The sequence below is a fragment of the Camelus bactrianus genome, chromosome 1 (assembly GCF_048773025.1).
Source record: "Camelus bactrianus isolate YW-2024 breed Bactrian camel chromosome 1, ASM4877302v1, whole genome shotgun sequence".
In the NCBI taxonomy this organism is placed as follows: Eukaryota; Metazoa; Chordata; class Mammalia; order Artiodactyla; family Camelidae; genus Camelus; species Camelus bactrianus.
In genome coordinates this window covers 95,992,098-96,010,863 of record NC_133539.1, presented here as the reverse complement: position 1 = coordinate 96,010,863, position 18,766 = coordinate 95,992,098, and the positions used below count along the sequence as shown (strand labels likewise).

Sequence of the window (18,766 nt, the reverse complement as noted above, 5' to 3'; positions counted from 1 at the left end):
AATGTCCTTCTACTCTATTTTTCAGAATCTTTGAGAAGTAACATACACGTCTCCAGATTTGACATGACTGGTCAGAATGTGAGTATTCACTTTTATAAACTGCACACTGAAACTTGAGCTCTCAGCAGCAGCACCAGTCCTTAGTGCCTGCCATGTGATAACCTGTTGTGCTAATGAGCAAACTCTGGGGGCCAGAAATGATGTAATTCTGGGTGGGGTTTGCCCCTGTCTATTTAGTCTCAGGCACTGAAACGAGGTATAATATTGTCTTGTTTAAGAAACGGAACAGTTGCAATATGGGGAAAAAATTCTTTCACTCCCTGATATTGGGACTCCTTATAGCAAATTATATTTATGAACCTCTCCCAGACAATGTTGAAGAACCATGGAAAATTATGCTGTTAAATGCTATTTTTAAAACGACATCATATCTGGTAAGTGAAAACATTTATTCATCAAGAGAGGAAAGTTTTCTAAGATTCTAGTTTTGTTTTGTTTTGTCTTTTCAAGTTCTACATTTGCCTTGGCTTCCTATTGTCAAATTTGCTGATTACTATATCTCTGAATGACCTCAAAGCAGACCACTAACAAGATGACCAAGGAGACATTCAGGTTATATTTCTAAAATGATCTATTCTAGTAGCAGTAAAGTAAAAATATGTGTGTGACAATTTTTATTTTACTTTTTCTACTCTTGTGTGATTTTAAAATTTCATACAAAGCTCAGGAGGCATATGTTTGAGCTACTCTGTAGTTAACCATGACATTTAAACATTAATAATGGATTTGGAGTATATACTATAGACATGCAAGTAGGTTCTTATGCTATAGATTGGCTGACTACGAATGCCTAATAAAAACCATGAGAGGTGTAGTTAGTGGCAATGGATTATTGCCACTAGATCTATTATCTCTATTATGACTACTTCACTGGGACCCTGACCCAGTTTATTCCTCTAACCCTCTCACTACAAAATTAACTTCCTTTCACTGTCTATCTCTCTCTGTCTCTCCATTATGTATATAACAGTAATCAGCAAAGATTGTTTGGTGGTAGAGATTGAAAAATGCTAGTGTGCTGACTGGAAGAAATCTTTGGTCTCAACATACATATTTCCAAGAATTGAGAGCTCACTACCATTTTACATAGCTCATTCCATTTTTGAAAAAAAAATTAATTTAAATAAATTTTATTTTTTGAATAGTAATACATCCATATAGTTCAAAAATCAAAACAATATGAAAAAGGTATGCACCGAGACATCCTGATCCTATTCCTTTCTTTATCCCTTCTATTCTCAGCCCCATCTTCTGTAGAGCACCAGTTTTATTAGCTTCTTGTCATTCATCCTGGGGATTCTTTGTACAAGTAATACCAATAATAATGAATACAGTAATAAAAAGATAAATTCTTATCCCCCTTTCATTCTTACATAAGCAACATAAATATTCTATTGTGGTTTTTACATTTTTAATTTAATTGTATGTCCTATAGATGTTTCCACGTCTTCACATATAAAGCCCCCTCATTCTTTTACATGCTATAAGGGATTCATTATGTGTACAAACCATAGTTCATTTAAGGACTACTTGAGGTGTAAACTTTTGTTCTTTTTAGCATTTTGTTATCACAAACAATAAAATGATAATACTTAAAAAAAACAATTGGATGCTGGGTTTTGTCTATGATAAATCTATGAAGCAGGATTGTTGAGCCAGTTGGAATTTTGCTAATTATTGCAAAATTGCCCTATAACAATTTCCCACTCCTACCAAAAAGGTATGAAAATTTCCATGTTCTGTCAGCTTCTCAACAAAGTATATTGTAATTTTTCTCAATTTTGTTTTATCAACAGAAATGATAAACTGTATCTTAGTACAACTTTATTTTGTGTTTCTCTTAGTAAGAGTAAGTTCTAGAATCCTTCATGTTTAAGAGCTACTTGTATTTCTTTTCTTTGAACTACCTGAAAAGCTGCATTATCCCAATTTTTAATGGGGTTTTTGTTCTTTCTTATTTCTTTCCATACTAGGGATTAGGCCTTTGTGAAAGGAAGTGCAAATTCTGTTTTCGGTTAGTTTTTAATAGGAATATAATAAATTGGCCATGATAAAGTATTTTTTATTCTTTGTTTAAGAAATATAATTTTCTCGATGTTTAAATTATATCTTCTAGACTTTGATAAGCAGTTGGAAAGGCCTTCCCCAGGATTACAGTAGAATTCACCCATAGTCTCTTCCAGTACTTTTCTTTTTACATTTAAATCTTGCTCAACTGAAATTTATATTAATAAAAAATAAGAGGTATAGAATGAACTTTACTTTCTCCAGCTTGCTATCCAGTATCATTTCTTCATTTCTTTTAAAGTCTCTAGTGATTAGAGATTTGTATAAAAGATGAATGCAAATCAGGCCTCTGAGAAGGAGCCACCTACTTATCTATCAAAATACATCAGATGTAGGTAGGTGAAGTGAAGAGTATAGAGCTCTAAGAAAAAGGTTGATGGTGCACTCAATGCAAAAGGGCTACATTCCTTTAAATGCACAGCGGGTGGCCAAAATGAGAGCAGAATTAGCAATCTAGGAGTTCCATACTCAAGAAAGCTAGAAAACTGCCATAGGAGCCTACCATGAACCCAAATCAGGATTTTTTCATATAGTTAAAGGTTCATTTGCATTTATACAAATATTCACCAATTCAGGGAATACCTATGAATTCCAAATTTTCAGCTGTGATAAAAGTCCCCAAATTGTTCGGGGAAATAATTTTAGAATGTAAATGGTAACCAAAATCTAGATTTTGTCTTACTCTAATAGATGTTAATGATTAATTGTGTTTCCAGGCACAAATCAAGACTCTTCTCAAGAGTTAGAGAAGATATTCTAGTTTTGATTTGTATGATTCTTGCCAAATTTATCTCCCCTTATGAACAAATGTCTTTCTTTCTTTCTAAGAATCCTGGAATCTGCTCACAAACTTAGAATGTCAGGTTTTGATGTCTCTGACATTATGGACACTGAGGAGTTCTAGCTGAATAGAAAGGCAACAAATTTGATGTGCTCCATCTAGATAACATAACCTGACCCCCCAAAAGTATAATTTATGAAATGTACTGTTATTGAACATTGGGGAACAAAAGGCCACCAAATAAATTTAACTTTTTGCTGTAGAAAAACAACTTGCTAACCTGTGACCAAACCTGCTGTAAATCAATGTAGCGCATTACTATAGCCATTTACATTTTTTTAAACATTTTTTATTGATTTATAATCATTTTACAATGTTGTGTCAAATTCCAGTGTTCAGCACAATTTTTCAGTCATTCATGGACATATATCCATTTACATTTAAAACAGTTTATTGAAGGCACCCCCGCCCCCCAGCATTTCTCACTGGCAGGAGCACCACCTGTATAAAGGAAAGCAGGAGAGAGCTATGAAGTGGGAAGGGGCCAATTTGTCTGCTAACTTCACGACAGTCACTAAGCTATTAGTCAGGGGGCCCTTAGATTCTCCTAAGAAGCTCAGGAAACAGAAACTTTCCCAGTTAGCCTTTAAGCTGAGTCATACTGCTGCTATTGTGTGACATGTCCGGGAATGCTTGCATGAGACTAAGGAAGTATCAGATGGCTTCACCTTTGCAACTGCCAGCTTTGTTGCAGTTTTTATAGGTGCACTGGTGTTCATGATAAGGACTGGCATATATGCTCCATTATGGGAGCAAAATATTAGTCTAGCCCCTGACCTGTGCACCGATACCATCCACATGTGTATATCAAAGTACACATCATGGCTGGCTATATAATTTGTCGAGTCCAGTGCAAAATAACAATGCAAGAACCCTTGTTCAAAAGGTAGGGAAAAAAGCACAAAGATATTAAAACATAAAGCTTTTTCCCTTAAAGACATTTTATTACTCATGAAATATGATAGGGGTAATAGTGATACATGAATAATAACATAAAGTTACAAATTTCAAAAAAAAGCTTGATGTAAGTTACATATTACAGTGAATGATAAATAATTTATTAATGTAATGTTTTGATTGATCACAAGGTTTTTCTGGCTTGCTTTTCTATAAATTTATTAAGTAAATAAAATATACTTTTAGCAACTTCATTTTCAATTCATGTAATTGAAAGTGAAATCAGTTGCTTTTGACAAATACAAGATCACAATTTTAATAATCTTTGCATATCTTGGATATTAACCCTTTATTAGTTATATCATTTGCAACTGTCTTCTCCCATTCTGTCTTGCTGATAGATTCCTTCAGTGTGCAAAAGCTTTTTAGCTTGATTTATTTTTGCTTTTGTTTCCCTTGCCTGAATAGACATATCCAAAAAATATTGTTAATAAGACTGATGTCAAAGAGCATACTGCCTGTGTTTTCTTTTAGGAGTTTTATGGTTTCAGGTCTTACATTTTGCATGTAGCTCTTGCATGTAGCTCTTGTTTCCCCAATACCATTTATTGAAGAGGCTATCTTCTCCCCATTGTATATTCTTGCCTCCTTTGTCATAAATTAATTGCCCATATAAGTGTGGGTTTATTTCTAGGCTCCATATTCTATTCCATTGATGTATACATTGGATTTTTCCCCCAGTATCATACTGTTTTGATTACTATAGCTTTGTAGTGTGTTTTGAAATCAGGGGGCATGATGACTCCAGCTTTGTTCATCTTTCTCAGGATTGTTTTGGCTCTTTTGGGTCTTTTGTGTTTTCATACAAATTTTAGAGTTCTTTGTTCTAGTTCTGTGAGAAGTGCCATTAGGATTGCATTGATTCTGCAAGTTGCCTTAGGGAGTATGGTCATTTATACCAGTATCAGTTCTTGCAATCTATAAGCACAATATCTCTTTCCATATGTTTGTATCATCTTCAATTTATTTCATCAATGTCTTATGGTTTTCCAGTACAAGTCTTTTAGCTCCTTGGTTAGATTTATTTCTTGGTATTTTATTCTTTTTGATTCAATTGTAAATTGAATTGTTTTCTTAATTTCTCCTCATAATTTGCTGTTAGTGTATAGAATTGCAGTAGATTTCTGGTTATTAATTTTGTATCCTGCAACTTTACTGAATTCATTTATTAGTTCTAATAGTTTTTTGGTGGCATCCTTACAATTTTCTCTATATAATATGCCGTCTGCATACAGTGACAGTTTTATTTCTTCTGTTCTAATTTGGATTCCTTTTATTTCCTTTTTTCTTCTGGTTGCTATAGCTTGTATTTCCAATAGTATTTTGAATAAAAGTAGTGGGAGTGGGTATCTTTATCTTGTTCCTGGTCTTAGAGAAAATGCTTCATGTTGATTATGACATTGGCCGTAGGTTTGACATATATGGCCTTTATTACATTGAAATATATTCCTCTATACCTACTTTGTTGAGCGTTTTTATCATAAATGGATATTGAATCTTGTCAAAAGCTTTTTCTGCATCTATTGAGATGATCATATGATTTTTATTCTTTAATTTGTTAATGTAGTGTATCACACTGATTGACTTGCAGATATGGAGCCATTCTTGCATCACTGGAATTATTTTGCCAATGCAGCTGTTAGTAGAGCTATGAAGAGTATTTTATAGGCTGTGACAACATTGTGATACATTTCTGATCAATTATTTCAAAATATAAATTTCAGTAAATCTAGAGCTGATGATTCTTATAAAACAATTTTTCTTAAAAGATTTAAGTCTTCATACAAATCAGTTTTATGTAAGTCTGAATTTAACTTTAAATGTACATTTATAGAGTGGAATTTTAATGTTTCCTCTGACATTACCAATAATTTGGGGAGGTTGTATAAGAAACTGAAAGTAGCTTCATGGTTCGCATATAATTCAAAATACCTGTTTATGTGTTTAGTTGCTTTATGCTCAATTTAAAAGAAGATTAATTTTTAAATGTCTTCCTCATTAACTCACCCAAAGCTTCATATGACAGTAGTGGTCTTTTCTAACAAATACAGCAATCTTTAAATTTATTTTCAATTTCTGAGCCCGTGGATATTTGCTTTGCAGTGTTGTAGCAGTTTTCAAAACCAGAGATCAAATAATTTGAAGAATTCTAATAATTTCTGCTGTTCTTAATTGCAATGTCTATGTTTACACTTTTATTTTGTAATAATCTAATGACAGTTTAATTGGTTAAACACTGTCCTGTCCCAGTGCTTAAGCAAGAGATTTAATATTTGTGGCATCTGAGGATGAACGGACACGTCAGCTTCCCATAACGATCCCTATACTGCACCCTTGCAGAGCCTCTGCCTCTCCTTTCTCCCAGTTCCTGGCCTCAGCCAGTCCCACCGTGCTGTACACTGCACACCTGCTAGGTGGTCAGGCCAGTTGATCTGAGCACACACTGAGCACACACACTGCTGCCTACTGTGCCTACCAGCCTGAGCATCTAAGATAGTGTCATTTAACTTACTTCTGTTATTGGTAAATTACATCATCTCTTTATTTCTGATTAGTCTGATTAGAGGGTGATCAATTGTATGGTTTCTTTTCAAAGAATCAACCTTTAGTTCTTTTTTAGTTCTCTTTACCTGTTTTCCTTTTTATTGATTTTTGGATTTTTTCCCTCTTTAGTCTTTCCTCCATACTTTTGAGTTTAATTTTCTAATCTAACTCTAAATTCTTAGTGGAGGAAGCTTAGATCACTCCCCTTAGACCTTTCTTCTCTTCTAATATATTTATTTAAAGCTATACATTTTCTTCCAATCAGTGCTTTATCTGCATTCTACAAATTTTGTTATGCTATGGTTTCATTTTCAATTGGTTCAAAATATTTTTTTTTCAATTTGTCCAGATGTATCTCTTCCTTGACCAATGAGTTATTTAAAAGTTTGTTGTTTAATTTCCCCATAAATAATTATGTTTCTGATTTTTATTTTAATTATAGTATGGACAGAGAACATACTCTGTATGATTTTAATCCTTTTTAACTTGTTGAGATTTTCTTTCCCAAATTTGTCATGTGATATGTCTTTTTTCTTTTTTTCATGTGGCATATCTTTGTGAAAGTTCTACATGCAGTTGAAAAGAATGTGTATTTCTGCTGTCATTGGAATGTCCTCAATATGTTGATTAATTCTTTTGGGTTGATAGAGTTTTTCAAATTTTCTATATGCTTACCATTTTCCTATTTACTTTGTCAATTAATGAGATAGGAGTGCCAATTTCCAACGGATAATTCTGGATATTTCTATTTCTCCTTTCAGTTTTTTCAGTTCTTATTTCCTGTATTATGAAGCCCTATTAGTGTATACATACACATTTTAGGATTGCTATGTCTGCTTGGAGAACTAATATTTTTGTCATTATGATTCCTGATAATAAGCCTTTTTTTCAGAAGCGTCTATGATCATACAGTTATGTCTCATTATCAGAGGGGGCAGGGGTTGGTTGCAGGAGCCCCCTCAGATACCAAAATCTGTGGATGCTCAGGTATCTTATATAAAATTGTATAGAACAATGAATGCAGTCATTCCTCCTATCAGTGGGTTTTGCAAACGTGGTTTCAACCAGTCTGAGATCTAAACCCTAAGTTATAGAGGGCTGACTGTATTTTGCTTTCTTAACATAACTGTATTAAGATTTCTCTTTTACCATCATTTTAATAAAATTTGGAGAAATAAGGGGAGATTAAAATAGTGCTTATTCCACCATCTTGTCATATAAACCATTCCTTTTAAATTATATACTTGAAAAATGAGTACTTTTGTTCCTTGGAGCCCCAGTCATTCTAGGCCTTTCATAAAACAAATATTAAAGTCTTTTGTCTATCAAATCGTTAGTCTGTTTCTTATTTTTTGTGAGTTTGTTTGTATTCTAGATACTAGTATTTTCTTATTTAAAGTATTGCAAGTATCATTATTCACATTGTGGCTTATCTTTTCAATTGCTTTATAAGATATTTTTATTAATATAAATTCTTAATCTTAACCAAAATGAATGTATCAGTGTATCTAATGATAGTTTCTGGGTTTCTTAAATTTTTAATATATGTGAGTATATTCTATTAAATACTTAAGGACTCTTTCCTCTCATTTATCCTCATGGAATCTGGAATAGCAAATGACTTGTAGTTCTCTGTCATCACATTTTTGTTTTTCTCTAGGCTAAACTCATTTACTCTAACTGAAAGGCCTTTTGCTCAGTTGATCAGCCAAACTCTACTTCCCCTTCAAGCCTCAGGACAACTACAAGCTAAAAACCCTTTTCCTTCCCCAGCATCTTCACAACTATTCCAAAGAATTTTGCCCCTGTTTATAGATAGAAGGGTGTCCTTTTATAACTTAAGTCTTTCATTTGGCTCTGAATTTTTTGAGAATCAAAATTTTGCCTTGTTCTGCTGGGCATTCACACTGTTTAGCGCAGAAAGATATATTCCGTATTACTATTCCCATCGGGTCAATGTTTAATAAAGATTAGTGTCATTTATGGTAGTTCATCATATATATATAGCATTTGGATTTCTGTATGTTCCAGTGGTATCATGGCTGCTTTTTCTGAGAGTACATAATTAAGACTTTGGGATCACATTGAATATTAGTGTGTACTTCTTTGTTCAAAACATTTTTGACACTGAGAATGTTTGTGTATATTTGTGTTTCATTTTAGTCCCTGTTTGCTGAAATATTGGGATTAAACAACTCCATGGAATCCATGATGTTCTTTTCAAGGTTTCAAAGTGTTCCACCAACATCAGATGAAAATGTAACTGTGAGAGATACAACATTTAATGACATTCCTGTCCGTATATATGTGCCCCAACGGAAGCCAAAATCTTTAAGAAGAGGCTTGTTTTATATCCATGGTGGTGGCTGGTGTTGGGGTAGTAATGGTAAGGTGATATGATGGAAAATTCACTTCATATAATATAATTAACTATTCTCGTATTATGATCTAAATTAAATATGTTCCTGCTTCTGAAATTATTTTCATTAAAGAAACATGAATTAATGTAGCTTTTGAAATCTCAATCTAAAGTTTATTAACATTTAGAATTTAAAACATTTTTGTTACAAAAATTATAAGAGTTTCTGATCCTACCGTGCACTGACAAACTTGCAAATTTTACAGAATGAAGATTAAGCTCCTTGGCAAACAGAAAAATTTTTGTCTTTTGAGGTTACTAATATATTGCTAGAAATGTCTTATTTATCTTTCAAGGCTCCAATAATTGTTTTCCAAGTATGCTTTCCTAATGTGCCCATATAGAGGTGGAAAGACTTTACATTTATTTAAATTAAATGTTAAGGTATAGTATGATTTCTTGCAATCATCTCCTGCTTAACAGTGAAGGACTAAATAATGTTTTTCTCCCTTTTATTTTTTTCTCCAACAACATTTCTATCCCTTTCCCAGATCAAATGTACTCCAGAAAAATAGTTTAGTTTTTATGCTGAAATAAAACATTTAGGATCTTTTTTTATGTAGGATATTACAATGGACAGGATCAGATTAAAAGTAAAAAGACTGTTCAAGGCTCAAGGTTCAGGACCCTGAGAGTGTGGTTTGCAAGGGAAAGACATGCCACTTTGCCCTGCTGGATTTATGCCCAATGGGGAAGCAGGCAATCAGAGAAGTCCAAACAGATCTTCTAAAGTGTGGGGCCCAGAGCAGGGTCCCAGTTCCCTAAGCCTAAAGGGGATTCTGATTACCAGTGTTCTAGATTGGGTGACTTAGAGAGTGCAGGCATGAAGTTATTTTCAAATGGTGAGGGAAGAACTGACAGTCATTCCTTGTGACTAAGAATTCCTTGTGACTAAGACCTGTCAGATACCACCAGAAGATATAGAAATCCAAATGCTGTATTACCATATGATGAATTACCATACGTGACACTAATCTTTATTTAAACATTCACCCAATAGGAATATTAATATGGAATATTCTGTGCTAAATACTATGAATGCCCAGCACAACCATGCAAACTTCTGATTCTCAAAAAAATCAGAACCAAATGAAAGACTTAAGTTATAAAAGGACACCCTTCTATCTATAAACAGGGGCAAAATTCTTTGGAACAGTTGTGAAGATGCTGGGGAAGGAAAAGGGTTTTTAGCTTGTAGTTGCACTGAGGCTTGAAGGGAAAGTAGAGTCTGGATGATCAACTGAGCAGAAGGCCTTTCAGTCAGATTAAATGAGTTTAGAGATCTGAGGGCCAAGTTTCGCCAACACAGAGAAGGAGGGACAAGTCTTGCTATGAGAGGGAAGAAAAAGAAGCCCTTCTGTGGAGAGACTGTATGTTGGCAGTGGGAATACAGAAAAGTAACTGACAGAGGTGCTGTCTGATTACTATCAATAAGAGGTATCATTAACTGCTGTTGATAAAGTTGTGTTTCTAAAAAAATTGTTTTACCACAGTTTTTCAAACAGGCCCCACTACTCAAAGCTTTCCTCCTCAAACTTATTTTGCTAAACTTGTACCTGTGTGAGTGCCAATTTCCAATACACACACACACACACACACTTCTCATAGAAAATATTTATACAAACTTGCAGTGTCTAATCTACTCAAATCCTTTCTAAATTCTACTCAGAACCCCTGGGAAGATTAATGAGAAATCTCTCCCTATATCTCAACACTACTTTCTACTCACCTCAGTTAAGGCAGTTATTTTTTGTAGTTTTGTTCTTGACCTATATTTCTACTCCTGTACCTCCATAGATATGAGCTCCTTAAAGTTAGAGAATATATCTCTTCAAATTTGCATTCCCAGACTCTAACTACATGGCAGTCACATAATAGGCAGCTAAACAAAGCTAGTTTGGGATAAACAATTAAAAATTTTAGCAAATGGAAAGGAAAGCCATTCAAGGGCAAGTTGAAGGGTCACCAAAAAGAATGATTCACATTCTATTGAGATGTGAGTATGTGCATTTATCAACATGAACCAAGTATTAGATTTTTCTTTAGGTAATATTTCAAGATAACGGGCAGAAAAATAAAGTTATCACAGTAAACTTTACTCTTAGCAGTATTTTTTAATTCTCATTAGTAGTCCAGTTTTTTTTCTTTTATTTCAGCTTATGAAAGCTATGACCTTCTATCAAGATGGACAGCAGACAGACTTGATGCAGTTATCGTATCAACCAAGTAAGAGCTGTGTTGATTTGATTTTAGGCCACATGCATTACATATCAATATATAATCAACTATATAGAGTGTCTCATTATGCCAAAAATTCATCTTTGTCACTGATGACACTGAGTGTGGACAGAGAAACCTAATGTCAGAGACTGTCCAGTCCAGTATCAGAGAGAAAAGACATACACACATTTTTCAAGAAGGAACAAAGGCCAGAAAGTCAAGAAGTTGTTCAAGTGAAATTAGCCTATAGTATCACATGGACTTAACTACCATCTCTGGACTTTTTTCCCCTATAATTAGCAGAATATTAAGGATGAGGACTTTGGAGCCAGAGGACTGGGATTAAATGTAGGCTCTACAAATTGTTGACTATGTGATATCTTAAAAATATTTAACTCTAAATAATAATAATTTGCATATTTCAGCATTGATACAGGGATTAAATGTTATAATCATTTAACAGTGCTTGGAATGGTGCCTAGAACCTAGTAATCCATTGATGAAAGCAATCATTACCGAAGATAACCATGAAAGTTAAGACAGAACATATCTCAAAGTCCATTCTAGAGCACACTTTAGAAAAAGTAGAGGGGTTTTAATTTTCTATAGAACACATTCTCTGTGAGAATCTACTTAAACCTTAAAAAATGCAGAATTAATGGACTAATATGTAATAGTCATGCGAAATTGAACTATTTTGATAAGGCTGGAAAAGTAATTCTGGAAATGCAAATAAGTAATAATAATGACTGATTCTTTACAAAAAGATTTGGCAATTATCAAAAACATCATTCTATAAATATTTTTAGCTAGGAAAAGATAACTGCTAGGACATTTTCCTCAAGATTGAACGAAATTTTGCATTCAAACTTTACATTTTGATTACCAAAAAATGGCAGTATTTAGTGACTGTCAGTCAGATTTTATGATTAGGAAGAGCACGGTTTTCAGTTAATAGAAAACATTCAAATATATTAGTAAAAACAAAATTTTACTTTTGGTTTTGGATCAGGAGTACATACCTTGTTTTGGTATGTGACTAAAAATTGGTGATTGAGGAATATTGTTTTTCTATCTACAGCTACAGACTAGCCCCAAAGTATCATTTTCCTGTTCAATTTGAAGATGTATACACTGCATTAAAATGGTTTTTACACCCCAACGTTCTTGAAAACTACGGTGTAGATCCCAGAAGAGTTGGTATCTCTGGAGATAGTGCTGGAGGAAATTTAGCTGCAGCCGTGACTCAGCAGGTAAAATGCTCAACATCTTCACTTACTGTATTTTCTTTTATCTTTTATTTAATAATTTTTGATTCATACATTTAAATTATGAATATAATATATGAATATTTTTCTTTTACTTATTTATGGAACATTGAGAAGAATAATTTCATACTTTAATACTTTTTTTATGTAAAATGCTGACACAATTTCCTATGTACTATACTGGCATTTTTACTGAGAGAAAATCATAAATGATAACAGTACCTGTAATTGGGAAGTCAGAATATTGTATATAACCTGAGTATATACTATAATATATGTATGTGTGCTTGCCAGAAACAAATACAGGTCATCACTAAGAGAAGGCAACATGATCCCAGGTTTTAATTTATTCCTAAACTAATTTTTTATTTCAATAATCCATAGAGAGTTGAAGGTAAGCACAGACAAAGAGGAAAATAAGAACTAGTTAACAGAAAAAAATATATAGCCCAGATTCAGATATTGTTATCATTAGAAAAAACACTTTAATGGAATGTATTTAATGTAAATAAAAAATGTATTTTAAAAGTTGGAAATATGTTCATGGAAGAAACTATAGAAAGTAATACGAGATATTTGAAAAGTAAACAAATAAAACTTCAAAAGAAAATGCTAATCATCAAACATACATTCAATGTACGCTTTTTAAAGACTTTATATTTTTAGAGCAGTTTAGATTCACAACAAAATTGAGAGAAAGGTAAGACATTTTCAATATACTCTCTGTCACACATACATAGCCTCCCCCAATATCAACATCCCCCATCAGAGTGGTACATTTGTTACAATTAATGAACTTATACTGACACATCATAGTCATCCAAAGTCCACAGTTTTTATTAAGGTTACACTCCTTGTGTTACAATGTAGGTGTTTGTTATAGATTGACTGCAATGTAACAATATAGCAAACTGGAAGACGGATCAGAAGAATTATTTATAATATTGAACAGAGAGATTAAAAGATAGAAAATACAAAATAATGAGAACAGACATTAAGAATGTGGTGAGAAAGACTAATACGAATATATCCTTCTATTCTAAGGACAAAATGAGGATATTTTTTGAGAAATAAAAATTCAAGAGAATTCACAACCCAGTATACTGTCATTTTGGATTTTTGGGGGGGATTTTGGGGGGGTAATTAGATTTATTTACTTATGTGGGTTTTATTGTTTGTTTGTTTGTTTTAAATGAAGGTACTGGTGATTGAACCCAAGACCTCATGCCTACTAAGCACACACTTTACCACTGGGCCATATCCTCCCTCTGTCACTTTGGATTTTAAAGAGGATTAGTTCAGGCAGAGGAATATTAACCTCAAACAGAGTATCAAAAAGGCAGGAAGAATAAAGAGCAGGAAAAAAATGGTAAATATATTGACAAACCAAAGTGAAAATAAACATTGACTGTATAAAACAATAACAATTGTGTCCTGTGAGATTTAAAAATAGAAAGAAATTAATATACACAATGACAATAGCCAGTACATGAAGAGAATAAACAAAATATTAAAGTATTCTAATAACTTTCTATTGTCTAAGAAGATAATAAAGATATAATAATGGACACTGATAAATTAATGAATTTGATTTTAATCCATAGTGTAACCTATAAAAGAATTCTTTAAAAATGTACAAATAAGATATCATAGGGTGATATCATGGAATGATAAAACAATATTCCAAAAGAATGCAAAAGAGAGGAAAAAAAACTCATGGAATAGGTGAGACAAACAGAATGCACAATAATAAATAAATTTAATAAACTTAAACCAAATATATTAATAAAAATTTTAATGTAGGTGGACTAAAAATTCAGATAGAATACAAAAAATGGCAAACTGGGTAAAATTTAAAAACCCAACATAAGTTGTGTGAACAAGATGCAGTAAAATTTAGGTATATAGATAGGCAGAAAGAAAAAGGATAGTAAAAGATATGTCATGCAAATACTAATTAGTATAGTTATTTTATAATCAGATTAAATAGTGTTAGAAAAAAACTATTACTAGAGTTAACATGCAACATTCCTAATTATAATTCCACTCAACTGGAAGATGGAAAAACCCTATGAATTTATATGCAATTAGTAACATAGTCTCAAAATATACAGAGCAAAATTAATGGAAAAATAAACTAATTAATACCAATAGCGGAAGAATTTTACTAACCTCTTTCAGTAATTGTTAGAACAGCCTAACAAATTTGAACTAATGAATATAAAATAATAAACAACAGAATGTTCATTCTTTTCAAACACACAAAATATTTTTTCTAACCAAGCATATGTGGAGTCATAAACCAAGTCTCAATCAATTCAAAGGACTGAAACCAGATAGACCTGCTATATGCATAGCAGAGTCTGTGGACTAGCAGCATTAGCAGCATCTGGGCACTTGTTAGAGATGCAAAATCATGGGTCTTACCATAGACTTCCTGAATGAATGAATAGTAACAAGTAATAGTATGAATAGTAACAAGAATTTCAAGTGATTTGTATGCACAATTGAATTTGAGAAATCAAGTTGTTTTGATTATGTCTCTCTCCATAGTTAGAATAATGCTTTGGATAACTAATAAAATATCACTAGAAAACCCCATATGTTTTGAAGTTAAAATACCTTCCTGATTAATCCAAATGTGAAAGAAGAAATCACAATGAAAATCTGAAAATCTTTTGAACTGCATTATAATAAAAATATTACACATTATGCTCTAGGAAATACAGCTGTATCAGTACCCAGAGGAAAATATACAGTCTTAAATAAATATATAAAAATTACTAAAATTAACAAGTCAGCATCCATTTCATGAAATTTTTAAAAAAGGTCTAAAAAGTAGAAGGAAAGATGAAATGAGAGAAAAAGGAGATGAGAAAGATGAGAACATAAGAGGTGAAATAGAACAGACACAATAGGATCAACAAAGTCACCAAATGTGGTTCCTTGAAAAAAGTATTAAAAATAATTAATCTCTGGTGAGACTGACCCAAAAAATAGAGGGGTATCTTAATAAACCAATACAGGGAATGAAAAGGGGAATATAACTAAATATCTTGGCAGATATTTAAAAAATACAATAGCATATACTTTGAACATCTTTACTGCAATAATATACATTTATATTTATTTGAAATGGAAAGATTTATTGAAGAAGAACTGACTCTAGGAAAATATAAAACAAAGATTATCCTATTATCATGAAATATATTGGATGATCATTTTAATATATTTACACACACACACACACACACACACGCACACACACAGACCACACAGACTTCAGGATCAAACAGCTTTAAACACAAATTCTAACAAGTATTTTTTTTTAAAGACATAGCTCTACTTCTAAAAAGGAATCCAAAAAGTTGGAAAAGTTACATTTTGAGAAGCTAATATACCTTGATTCTTAACCTGACAAGGCCAGTTCAAGAAGGAAATACCAGACATTCACATTTATGAACATAGATACAAAATCCTGAACTAAAATACTACCAAACAAAATTAAGCAATACGTTAAAAGGGTAATATATCATGATTATCTTGAGTTTATTCTAGTAGAGTGTGATAGGTTTAATATTAAAATAATTCTTAATACAATTCTTCAAGTTAATAATTTAAAGAAGAAAATTATATAATTATCTCAATAAAAGTAAATTGTTTACAGATAATTTTAAGCATCTATAAAGATGAAACATTAGAAAGCTGTGAATAGAAGAGAATTTCCTAAATTTGAAAAAATACGTAAAAAAAAAAAAACAAAAACCCTTAAAAGAAATGTCGTATTTAATGGGTAGTTATTAAAAGTTTTCTCTTTGAGATTGGTTACAAACTCACTACCATTGTACCTGAAGTCCTGGCCAGTGCTCTAAATGATAAGCAGGCAATACCATTTTTTTAGTGTGCTAATCAGTTTGACACTTCTTGAGTATACCAGTGCTTCAGGTGTGTACAAGTTAAAGTTGGTAGTGTTTGGAAAAAAAAATCTTTTGAAATTCTGAAATTTTTAATTTACCCAAACATTACTGTGCAATAATAATAATAAAAAAAAATGGGTTACTAGATACATATTTTATGACTGACAGAATAATCATTTTGTCCCAGTAGCAGAAGCACATTGAAGGATAAATTAGCTTAGAAGAAAACTTAAAATTCTATTGCTCCTGGGAAAAAAAAAGGACTAGATCTAGAAAAGATAGAGCATTACTCAAAAAAATTAAAAATTAATAATTCCACATGGTTTAGTTTTATCAAACATTGAACATCTCTTCAGTTTCAGAGCTATCTCCTTCCCATTTCAATGCTTGTTGACATAATTAGCTATTTAAAATATTCTTAATGAAAAAGAGGATCAAACATATGCAATGCCTCAGATTATAAGTTTAGGTTATATTGGTATAAAATTCACATTATAATAAAAGATCCTCTTTCACATCCTATGAGGAGAGTGGTACAGATTATTTTTGTTTTGTAAATTAATTTATGAATATCTAGTACTAAAATTTATTTGATATTAAGATTCTTATTTTTTATCAAAATATTGTGTATTTTTTTAAGGATTTTAAATTTTAGAATACATTTTTTACAGTGCATTTTTTTTTTATTAAAGTGTTCATTTAAGCAACATATTCTGATTTTTTTCAGCTATTAGAAGACCCAGATGTCAAGATCAAACTCAAGGTCCAGTCTTTAATATATCCTGCCCTTCAGAATTTTGATATGGATTTACCATCATATAGAGAAAATTCACATTTTCCAATTCTGTCCAAATCACTCATGGTCAGATTCTGGAGTGAGTATTTTACTACAGATAGGTCACTTGAGAAAGCAATGCTTTCTAACCAACATATACCTCTGGAATCAATTCATCAGTTCAAATTAGTTAACTGGAGTTCTTTGCTTCCTGAGAAGTTTAAGAAAGGCCACATTTATAAGACTCCAACTCATGGCAGTTCAGAGCTGGCTAAAAAATATCCAGGTTTTCTAGATGTGAAAGCTTCACCTTTGCTAGCTGATGACAACAAGTTGCGTAATTTACCCCTGACCTATATCATCACTTGTCAATATGATGTCTTAAGAGATGATGGGCTCATGTACGTTACTCGACTTCGGAATTCTGGAGTCCAGGTGGTCCATAGCCACGTGGAGGGTGCATTCCATGGGACAGTTTCTTTTCTGTTTATGAAAATTGGTTATAGGCTAGCCAACCAGTATATTAGTTGGCTAGATGAAAACCTGTAGTAAAAATCTGATCAATATAGTAAAATGTAAGCCCCCATGTTTCAGGAAAAAAGAACTAATACCCAATGGATTCATGTTAGGAATGCATGTTTTATAGGCAAAAGTCTTCCTAAATCTGCATGTATGTAATTGTTATTGTCAATGAATTAGTCTCAGGGTAATTCACTCACCTTTGTTTCTTAGAGTGTATTAGATTATATTTTTCTGTTATTGTTATCATTTAAAAATATCTATTTTCTTACATTACTTTCATTTTTGTTGCTTGATACATTTTATTGCAATTAGAAGAAATGTCTGCTTGTTTAACATCAAGGCTTTACTCAGCATGGTTTCAGATCCTTGGAGAAGCTCCATTTATTGCTAGTATGAACGAAGTTGTTACTCTTTCTAAATATTTTTGTCCCAGTTCAGTGTCACCTTTCTACCATTGTAAAATATATTGCTTAATGCATAACCCAACTCCTTAGTCCAAGACAATAAAGTCTAAACAATTATATATTAAAGATACCTGGATCTGTTGATGTTTTGATGAGAGGGTAGTGACAGCTTATTTTAGCCAGACAAAAGCATTTACATTTGGTTAATCTGGTCCTTGAGATTGGCAAAGCGTCAGTATAAGAAAATACTCCAAATATGAGTGACTAAATAGTAATGGGAGAAGCATAAGTAAAAAAAAATGTGTATGTGTATATACATATATGTATACACATATGCTTATATACCAATATATTTTATATATAAATATACACACATACACATATATATATTTGTATACATATACCAAATCTCAATATAACAATATGTATTTAAAAATAATTGTGGAAAAATAAATTATTGAGTAATGAAATAGGGTAAGTTTGAAGATGTTTTATGTGAAATAAATTGATTTTTTTTAACTGTATGTATGCCTCTAAATGGAAACTCTGAAACATTATAAATTCAATAATTTAAAAAAAGTCTTTCCAAAGTCTTTTGTTGAATCCTTCCATGACTGGTGTTTGACATCATCCTCTACCTACCTCAAAGGATGCTACAATAGAAAAATTTAGTGAATAAAAGTAGTCCAGTGTTAATCAGAGTTCAGCGTACTAAAAATATTTGCTTAACTGAATCAGCATGTTATTACATGTGATATTTTCACATAAAACA

General features: G+C 32.1%; 1 protein-coding gene across 1 annotated transcript; it reads left to right on the top strand.

Moving 5' to 3' along the window:
- Positions 1 to 228: 228 nt before the first annotated feature.
- AADAC (arylacetamide deacetylase) lies at positions 229 to 18,518 on the top strand. The gene is made up of 5 exons (XM_010951993.3): positions 229 to 434; positions 8,633 to 8,855; positions 11,045 to 11,114; positions 12,190 to 12,361; positions 17,021 to 18,518. The coding sequence occupies exons 1-5, from the start codon at positions 297 to 299 to the stop codon at positions 17,615 to 17,617; spliced, it is 1,200 nt and encodes a 399-aa protein (XP_010950295.1). The 5' UTR covers positions 229 to 296; the 3' UTR covers positions 17,618 to 18,518.
- The last annotated feature ends 248 nt before the right edge of the window (positions 18,519 to 18,766 follow it).

Excerpts from the sequence above, each read along its gene's own strand:
- AADAC (XM_010951993.3), top strand. The coding sequence starts at position 297 with ATGGGGAAAAAATTCTTTCACTCCCTGATATTGGGACTCCTTATAGCA. Across the intron at positions 11,115-12,189 it reads GCAGTTATCGTATCAACCAA|CTACAGACTAGCCCCAAAGT; the intron begins GTAAGAGCTGTG and ends TTCTATCTACAG. Across the intron at positions 12,362-17,020 it reads CTGCAGCCGTGACTCAGCAG|CTATTAGAAGACCCAGATGT; the intron begins GTAAAATGCTCA and ends GATTTTTTTCAG.